Consider the following 10,216-nt stretch of genomic DNA (forward strand, 5'->3'; position numbering starts at 1 on the left):
GCATGGACATATATGGTCATGTGTGTGAGTTAAAATAATAACCAAAAGGGAGAGACAAACAGACGCAAGAGTGACGGGAGGACCTTGGAGAAGAACGAAGAAAGAAGAACCGGCTTGCTCCAGTTGCACACACAGACATAATTTGTTAACATATTTCTGTATAATGTGTCACTATATAATAATTGGGTTCAGGGAGATTCAGTGTTCTGATCTGTTGTTGACGTTAGGGCAAGATAAATTGGACCCAGAGCTCTGTATTGCAGATCATGCTTTATTCACTTGGTAATTTTCATGTATTAGATTAATAAATCATCATTCATTTTGAACTGAATTTCAAGTTGTCGGCTGGTCTCCTTTCCAAATGAGCACACCAGGATCAATCTTAAACATTGTGGCAGGTGCCACACCCGGGTGGGGTAGCTGGTGATCCAACAGCTAACACAATGGCAAAGTCACTATTAACATTATTATCTTTATAATTATAATTCATTTTTATTTACTACAAGGGAATTTAATTGTAAGGAGCAAATTTCTTTGGGGAGATATCAGGGATATGAACATTTGCAGATGACCAGTGTAGTTGTGCTCAACCACTGTCAGGCTATTTGGAAAGTCATTCATTCATGCTTTATCAGATGAGCACAGTCACTTTGGTTGCTTTCACTTTTTCAGACAGTCAAAATGTTCCCAATTCTGTTAGATAGACCCTTACCATTGGCAAAACATGCAAACTGCTTTGGAGAGATACCAGGGATATTAACATTTGCAGATGACCAGTGTAGTTGTGTTGAACCACTGTCAAGCTATTTGGACAAATGATTTCATAGTTAAAAGAATGCCATTTTGGTTTCACAATGGAGGAAAAGTACACTATTGTTACATAATACAAAGAGGAAAGGCTGTTTTCACTATTCCACACAGTTGGTTTATTCAACAATATTGTCAATACAGATGACATTCAGTAAGAAGCAAGGTTGCAACAAGATTCAGTCAGATAGACAGTGATAGGTGTTGTTACATTAAAAATAAAATGCAAAAGCAAACAACATCAGTGGCATAATTGATTGTAAATAAATACATTCAATACCAAAGCCATTCTTTGTTTTTCCAGTCCTTTCAATAAAGTGCTTTCTTTTGTCAGTCATATAGACAGTGATGGGTCTTTTTACATTAAAAATGCAATGCAAAAGCAAACAACATCAGTGGCATAATTGATTGTAAATACATTAAATACCAAAGCCGTTCTGTGTTTTTCCAGTCCTTTCAATAAAGTGCTTTCTTTTGTCACAGAAATTATTTCATTCCAGTTTTCTATTCCTTCCATCATGTCAACATCACAATAGAGCATTACAGTAGTTATAGAGCATCTTGAGTCTTTCACAAGCAATTTGCAAGAGTGAATGCAAAAGGGAATGCAGAAGTACAACACTGACAATACCAGAGCCCCGTTAGCCAGAATATTTTACCATCTGTTACCACCTCCTACGACGTGGACGAGGGGTTGGATTTTAGGAGGCAAAAATTGAGGAACTATTTACAACAAATCAGAACGAATGAACATGAAACTGTACAAAAAGAACACCAAACTATATTACATTATAAATAACAGTCCCGCAACACACACACACACAAGTCATTTCTTCCTCTCCTCCACCCATCGCTTTCTCTCCGCATCATAAAAAGGAGAGTCCTTGAACTCAAGCCAGGTCATTTCAGTCTGCATGCCCCTGTCCTTGTAAATGTTCAGGACTTTGGCTGGACAGTATATGTAGTTGCCTGGCACACCTGGGAAGCTGGTGTGTATGTGTGGGCTGTTTGGTCCCTGCTTGATGGGCAAGCGGCAAAACCTGCAGAGCCTCCCCACTGGCTCTGGCTGAGGCGCTTGCCTCTTCCTCTGCTTGTCCGCTTTGTCCGCTGCACGCTGCTTCACAGCTGCCAGCTCCCTCGGAAAGAAGTCCGTCTTTGAAAAGTCTTCAAAAGACATGGCAGTGTCAGACAGACCCTCAGCAGCGTACGTGTCGTGGACCTTTTTGGAGCAGTAAAAGTACCTGTCTTGGCCCATCTGGTAGTAGTAGTGGACTGAGGATCCACCAGTACTGTAGCGCGACTTGGGCTGTCCACAAGCAAGACAGGTCTTGATCTGCTTCTTCCTCTGCTCCTGCTGTTGCAGCTGCTGCTGCTGCTGCTGTTGCTCCACAATGCCCTTCACCAGGCGCTCAAGGGCTTCCGGTGTCAGCGCTGCCGGCGTAGGAGGAGGAGGGGGAGGAGGAGGACCGGCTGGCTCAAGTGTCACCACCGGCACAGTGGTTGTTGCACTGCCATCAGTGAGGGACTGCCACAGCTGCTGTGTCTCAAGCACCCTCTCCTGGCTGGTGTTCAGTGCTGAGCTGGCGTTAAGCTGCTTGGCAGTGTGCTTCACATACCGGGATATGTGCAGCCTGGTGGTGGGGTGCAACAAGCTGTTGGGGTCGGCAGCAGAGCGGTGAACCATGTCGCCGTACTCCTGGTCCACTAGCCGCAGGTAGTCCTTCTGGCCCCGGTGCTTCAGCAGCAGGTGGTCGATGGCGTCTCTCATGGGGGGCGTCCAGCGGGTGAAGTCCAGCACAAACACGCGTCCACCTGTTTTGACTGGTCCAGTGCGGGCGCTCCTCGGAGTGGACGGCAGACCATACGAGACACCTGGAAAACAGAAAGAGAAAACAAAAACATGGTGTTACATAATGTCAGTATATGATGCGGTGAACTACTATTGATATACAACAATAATTTAATTAATGTATAGTCGTACCGATTGATGTCCCGGGGCTTGGCATTTGCCACTCGTCAGGGTCCTGCTTCAGGGGTCCAACAACAGGATGGCCAGTGGAGAGGGCAGCTGCAGTGGTCTGCGAGGACGTCACATGCTGAGGCGACAGAGGAGCTGGAGCAGTCAAGGACCTGTGGGCTGGATCTGGCAGGCGAGATGGCGTGCACACAGGAGCTGGAGCTGGAGCTGGCAGGCGAGATGGCGTGCACACAGGAGCTGGAGCTGGCAGGCGAGATGGCGTGCACACAGGAGCTGGAGTAGGTGAGCGTGAGGGTGTCTCTACAGCAGCTGGAGCAGGAGCAGGTTCAGGTGACGGCGCACGAACTGGGGATGGAGGTGCTGCTTCTGGTGCTGGCTCATCTCGCTGGCTCCTGTGCTTGTTCCAGTCAAGAGGAACCGGGCGGCAGCCAGGCTCCGTGTACTCCAGGCCAAAGCTCTCTCCCGTGTCTCTGCCAGACAGGCGAAGGATGGGGTACTTGTCCTCACCTGTTGCCTCCAGTGATGCGGCATTCAAGTCCACCATCAGCGCTGGGTCGAACACGGCAGGGAGGACGACGCTGGGTAACTTCAGAGACACCAGCCGCTGAAAGTTCCACCTCGCAACCCCCGTTATGCCCTGGGCTTGGAAAAGCTCTGGGGACACCTGGGTCCCAGTGACCCACTGCGCCTGGTGGAAGTGGTACCCCTCCTGCTGCAATGTACCCCTCAGGGATCCAGATGAGGACTCTGGCTCCCTCTCCAGGAACGTGGTTGAGCAGCAGAGTTCCGTCGTGCCGATACATCATACCCTCTGACGGCTCAGGATCGCTGATGCAGCCGTGCAAGACGTGGACCCTCTGGATCTTCCAGCACTTCAGCATGGAGGGCATAAAGAGCGGGACGTCGTTGGGGTCTTTGGCCAGATGGTAGTGCCTCATCACCCTCTCCACTCTGCCGAGCAGCTCCATGGGGCCGGGGACTTTGGTTCTGCAGTGCTCCCTGATGTGCTGCTTTGTGGGATTGGGTGGCTGTATCCCGCAGAACACATAGGCCTCCTGAAGGCGCTTGAGGTCGTCCTGGTCCACGATCAGGAACGCCGCGGAGAGCATCTGGCAGAAGGAGCCGTAGAGAGAGTGGTGCTCTGAGGTGCACTCCCGACACAGCCGCCGCATGCAATGGAACAAATCCAGCCTCACGCTGATGTCCGGGTTGTAGCAGGTCCGGGAGGCAGACGCATTCCCCAGATGACCGGACACAGCCCCCGCGACCACGGCTGGGTTGGTTTCCCATGCCCTCCAGTCCAGGTGCTCACCAGGGAAGCTTTCCGGGATCCTGAACGCAGCACAGCAATCCCTGACAACACACAGATTAAAAAGGCACGATTAAACAGACAATCAAAGAAGTCTGCCACATGAATACACAATCTTTCGGTAGCCTCTTACTGCATATGGGGTCGCCAGAGGGCCTAGTCACTACATCACAACAACATTGCTATGACAATGCAGAGAGCCTTAAGTAACAGATTACAGAGACATAGCCATTACAATGTTGGTGACAGCGAGGTTGTGATATAGGCTCTGCGCTAAGGGGTTAAAATCAACATTGGCAGTTAGGCAAGGACATTAGTGAGAACAGTTTTAAGAAGAGATGATAGTTGCACTGACCTGTCCATCCAGTGGTAGCCGGCCTTCTCCACCTCAGCGTCGTCGTACCGCTTGGCCAGCCCACGGTACATTGGCTCCAGGGACTTCTCCGTCTCTGAGTGGACCATGACCCAGGAAACGATGAGCCAGTTCTCGTTCATGACGGCGTAGCTGGACATCACACCAGACGAGAGCGTCACCTTCCGGGCCACCTTCCGGGTGTGGTCGGAACGGAACACGCGGCCAAACGTTCCCTGGAGCAGGGAGGAGATGCTGGGCGCTTGACGCCGGTACTCGTCCAGCAGGCAGTCGGTGAGGTAGAACGCCGACACGGAGACGCCACACCACCCATCTGCGTCCTCGTACCGGCCGAAGTCACGCGGGGCCGCCCTCTCTCTCGTGAGGTATTGGCCGATGGTCCTCTGCCCGTAGAGCCCAGTCTCGCCATCCCGGACGTTGTTGATGGCCAGAAGATATGCCAGGTGAGCCCGCTCGTACTTCAGGTGCATCAGCTCGTTGACCTGGTTGGCCATGTCGGTGGGGGACCTGCTGCCGCGCCTGAGCTCATCCATCACAGACTTGCAGATGGCTTTCTTGTAGGTGATGAAAGCGGGCAAGAGGTGGGTGAACCGCTTCGGCAGCTTCTCGATCCACCGGGGGTTGTCAGCAAACCAGACCTTCCGACAGGCCTTGCAGGAGAGTCGTGACGACATAATGTAGTACTGGCCGCTGGTTCCCACAATGACGCGAGGCCTCCCAACACCAGATGAGACAATCTGGAAATGTGCACAGCAAAAAAATGGGATGTCAATAAAATAAATGCAAAGAGTATTATCAACACTGGAGAGTGACTAAATTACTTAGTGGAGTCAAAAGTATAACTTATTAAGACTTAGATCAGCAGTGGTATATTTACAGTGTACAGGAATGCTCGATGTACGCACATATAACTCAAGGGCAAAAGTTCAGGGTGTCTTTTTAAAATTAGTATCGAAATTAGTGCTCACGTGAGGATGCTGGCAGTCATGGAGACAGGGCAGGATGTAGTTGTTCCTCAGGCGGGCCATGATGTCACTTTCGGGCTTCCATATAAAGAAAGGGTGGAGCTGAAAGAAGTTAGGTGAGGGAAGGTCTGCCACGGTGTCCAGAAGCTCTGGCTGCGGGGGATGACGCCACAGGGAGATGATGTTTCCCGGGTTCCTCACGGGTCGTGACCCAGGCCACAGCCCGAGGCTCTGGAGTTCCGTCCTCATCCAGGTCTTCTGAGGGTGGGAGCAGCTCCAATTCATGACGTCATAGTCGCGGCCAGGCACAGGTACAGGCACCGGAGCAGGTGGAGGGGCCGGAGCAGGTGGCGGGGCCGGAGCAGGTGGAGGAGCCGGAGCAGGTGGAGGGGCCGGAGCAGGTGGAGGGGCCGGAGCAGGTGGCGGGGCTGGAGCCGGAACAGGTACTGGGGCAGGTGAACAAACTGAGGGAACCGAGAATGACAAACATCGCACAAATAAGCAGCTATTGCATGAACAATGGTGAAAACAGGTGTAATTTAGACAATTAAAAATGAATATCCTCTAGTCAGTGTTGATTTTATATAGCAACTTGAGTGAGGACAAGTACTCATGGCCTCAACCTAGGACTAACCATTTATTCACATTTCAATAAAGACATTGGAATTTGTGTTTTGAGCTAATCATATGTTAATTTTTACAGTTAGCAGTTTAATCAGGTTATGAAGTTGATGTTGTTTTAGGAATTTCAGCTTACACACATGGAGAAAAATCCAACAACAGACCTATACATGTTCTACACATCATCTTTGCATAATTGCACTAGCTTGTAAAATGAATGAATTAACTATGTACTAAAGAGATGAGTTACACATAACACACACACCTTGCTCTGCCTCGTGCATCTGAGTGTCTGATGTCGCCATGAACGCCAGCTGTGGAGGAAGGGGCACAGGCTTCTTTCTCCTCACACTTGGTGGTGCTGTAACTGGCGACGCCTGCAGTGTGGAAGCAGTGGGGGCCCTAGACAGTGTAGCTGAAACTACATACAAAGCCCAGAATTAATGTCTCACATAGGATGCAGACTTGGTAGCGTACGCAACCAGGTTGTGTCTTCATCTTGGAGCTTCACCATCTCGGCTGATTCCTCGTTGTAAACAGCTCATGACATTTACTTCCTCTTATGAAAACGAGTGAATAAATAAATGAAGATTGTGTCAAATTATTTTGGCTTACTCGGTTTACACAATTCATGCATTCATCATGTTAGTAGACATCCAAAGTGGAGATATCCTAGTTTGAGGAAGGGAAAGGCTTGCCACATATTAAAACCAAGTCCTAGCATAAGGACACATGTACAGCAAGTTTATTTCCCCTTCCTCCAACAGTCATCTCTACTTTGTTAAGAACTGAACAACAGTCATAATGTTACACCTCCTCATTGTCATCAGCCAAGAAATTAAAAAGTTGAACACCTTTCACCAATTTTGAAATTTCAGTACCTTGCCACTGACTTGACCAACATATTGTCAACAATACTGGCTGGACTGTGATGAGGAGCAGCATTACTCACTGAACTTGTGTTAGTCTCTTCATTTGTTATGAAGTGAAACATAGAACAAATAACGTACTCACCCTCATCGTCGAACCAATGCATCATGGTAGGGATTTCATGGTCCCATTGAGATAGAGTTCATCATGGCAGGGATTTCATGGTCCCTTAGTCAGTTCATTGTGGCAGGGACGAAGGCAAGGTCCCAATCACAGTAGAACGAGCAGAACGAAAACAGTAGATTGAAATGTCCACTTTGCAGGGGGCAATTCACCATTTTACAGATGGCCCTCAATTCTTTTGCACACTTCTCAGATAAGAATTGATGTCTCAAAACTACATGTACATCAAAAAGGCCTTTTCTCACTTCTTTGAACAAGTTGCTACATCATGCAAAAGATTGTGTGCCGTTCTCTGCTGACCAGCCTTTAACAATTATGCTGGAGTTCATTGTATGTAGTAAGTCCTCACATGCAAAATGTTAAATAGCTTGTAATACAAAACAGATATTACAACTTGGTAGAGAATGCACATACTCTTTTGCAAATTGTGCAAATAATCTGAGAAATGTACCAAAGTGATTGAGAAAAACTGTAATAATCACATGCGGCATCTTAAAACCTGTCTTTGATGACTCCACTGGTACAGACGGCGCTGATGCAGGTCCTGCTTCTGGCGCTGCACCTGGTTACACACAAGAAAGAGGAAGACAATACACTCAAAACGCGTTAAACAAAAGGCCGTAACTGAAACATGTCCATTCTGTGTAATGACAATGTAACTACCACTTTGACGTTCCGGCTTGGACGGTGAGATGGTCAACATTGCCCTCTCCAGGTCCTCGTCCTCATCCATTACTGTGGCACAAGAAACAAGAAAGAAAAACAAAGAAACAAAAATCACAACACAAGTTAGTGTAGTCTTTTCAGTGGCTACAGTTAATATATATAGGCTATGTGTTATACAGTATAGAGAGACACAGACACATACAAAAATGATAACAGGCATTAAAACTTACCTGGGGCGGTGGCAGTCTCTTGCTGCCTCCTCCGCAAGTACTGCTGGAGCTTGTCCATCTTGGTCCCTTTGGTGCAATGCTGGCTCAAGATGAAGCTGGCGTAGCCATCTGCCCTGCTCTCCCATACCTCTCCCCAGGTGGACTTTGGTCTCTTCCCAAAGCCTACCAGTCGGTCGTGGTCAGAAAGCGGGGCAGCATCAGCAGCTTGGGGTTGGGCAGCTTGGGGTTGGGCAGCTTCGTATGCCAGGCGCGCCTCGATCTCCTGGTAGCTCCGAGCGTACCTCAGGAAGGTGTGCAAGTTGACCTTGCCATGGCCCTCCCCGCCATGAATCCCGGCTTCCTCCTCCTTGGTCAGGCTGTCGAAGAGGTACAATATGTAGCCCACATCGTTCTCCAACAGCCATCGGAACACCTGGCCCTTGTACTTCCCAAACTGCAGGACGTAGTCCCCCTGCACCTCCAAACGGTCTGAGGCATCCCCTCCTCGCCGTCGGACCTCAGCCAGGGCATTTTGGCGGACCAGGTCCTCCCTCAGTGGCGCTGACTGGTCTTTCAGTGCAGGGTTGTCCTTAATGCGCTGGGCTTCTGGGGTTGGGTCACAGACGAGGAATCCCCTTGGCCCCTTGCGGAAGACCACTCTCTTCCTCCCAGGGAAGAACATCATCGTCGGCTTCTTCTGCATGATCTACAGCCAAGGGGGAAAAACACAAAGAATTTCAGTTTTCAAGGGGGGTTTCAGATCTCATATGCCTATAGAGGATCTCATTGAAAATAAAAGTAAATAATCAAATAACGATACAAATACTACTAAATTAATTGGTTAAGGAGGGAGAGATGGCAATGAAATATTACAGAGGGTGAATGGGTCAGCCACTGGTATTAGCCACCTGTGATGCCCCTACACAAATTTGCAACATTACAGTAAAGGATGGGAGGAGGGAGAGCACCTGTTCCCATGCAAGGATGCTTATAGAAGGGGAGGGGCCAGTGGATGAGAGGCCCCTGTTCCCACACAAAGTTGCAACATTACAGTTGAATGGAGGTGAGAGCACCTGTTCCCACACAAAGTTGCAACATTAAAATTGAAAGGAGGTGAGAGCACCTGTTCCCACACAAAGTTGCAACATTAAAATTGAAAGGAGGTGAGAGCACCTGTTCCCACACAAAGTTGCAACATTACAGATGAAGGAGGTGAGAGCACCTGTTCCCACACAAGGATGCTTAAAAAAGGGGGATGGTCCTCTTTCTGTTCCCACGGTTCCAGCATCATGCATTCCCACACAACTAATTTCTATCTGGTACAATTTAAATCAGCATTTCAAGTATCAAACATTGTAAAAGTTTGAAAAGATTAAGAGTTTGAATATAGCACACACACACACACACACTGGACATGTTCCAACAAACCATGACATTCACAATATGTAATAATATGTGAATTACGAGTGAATGTTCATTTTTAAAACACATCACAATAACCCAAGCTCCATCTTCCCAAGGAAATTAAATAAATAAAAAAAGTTTGTGGCGCGAAAGTCTATGCAAATGAGCTCGTGAACCAGGTCTAGAGCCAATCACAGACGACAATAACAACATGGTGTGGTGCTAGAGTCAGACAACATGACGCCACGCCAGAATTCTGAACAACTATCTTGCACTTCAAGCACTCGGCCCTATAAACTATTGCCTTAATAATTTCACACTTCATGACACAAAACTTAACTTGGCTCCATAAAATTCATATTGGTCTAAAAGTTAAGATAACCTTCACTTACAACACCTCACGCTTAGTTATTGCCCTCCCTATCCCACCGCTATTTCAAACCATGAAATGTACACAATTATCAACTTCATAACAAATATTTAAAATAAGCCTTGAACAACATGTGGATTGCAAGTGGATGTGAATTTAAAAACACATCTCACTAACCCAACTTTCCTATCTTCCATCTAACCACACGAATACTTTCAACTTTAGACACTTAAAACTATTCCCTTGGTAAGCTATGCTTACACTTCATGACACAAAACTGAACTTCGTCTAAAAAAGCCAGTTGACGCCTGGCAGTATAACTACGCATACACACAATGATAACCTATTGTCGATTCTACATAATTAACACAAAATAAGCATTGGTCCGTATTGTGTTCGACAACACACCGTAGACAGCACCGCACAGCCAGACACCACGTATGCTAAGCTAATCAAATGAA

The 10,216-nt window shown here is 47.8% G+C and overlaps 1 protein-coding gene and 1 pseudogene across 1 annotated transcript; both read right to left on the reverse strand.

The window, feature by feature from the left end:
- Positions 1–1,633: 1,633 nt before the first annotated feature.
- Positions 1,634–7,073, reverse strand: LOC134460570 (uncharacterized; annotated as a pseudogene).
- A 525-nt stretch (positions 7,074–7,598) lies between these two features.
- Positions 7,599–8,684, reverse strand: LOC134460571 (uncharacterized). The gene is made up of 3 exons (XM_063212947.1): positions 8,003–8,684; positions 7,787–7,841; positions 7,599–7,668 (listed from the first exon to the last, which is right to left on the reverse strand). The coding sequence occupies exons 1-3, from the start codon at positions 8,682–8,684 to the stop codon at positions 7,599–7,601; spliced, it is 807 nt and encodes a 268-aa protein (XP_063069017.1).
- Positions 8,685–10,216: the final 1,532 nt, after the last annotated feature.

This window comes from Engraulis encrasicolus, chromosome 13 (assembly GCF_034702125.1).
Source record: "Engraulis encrasicolus isolate BLACKSEA-1 chromosome 13, IST_EnEncr_1.0, whole genome shotgun sequence".
Taxonomy (NCBI): Eukaryota; Metazoa; Chordata; class Actinopteri; order Clupeiformes; family Engraulidae; genus Engraulis; species Engraulis encrasicolus.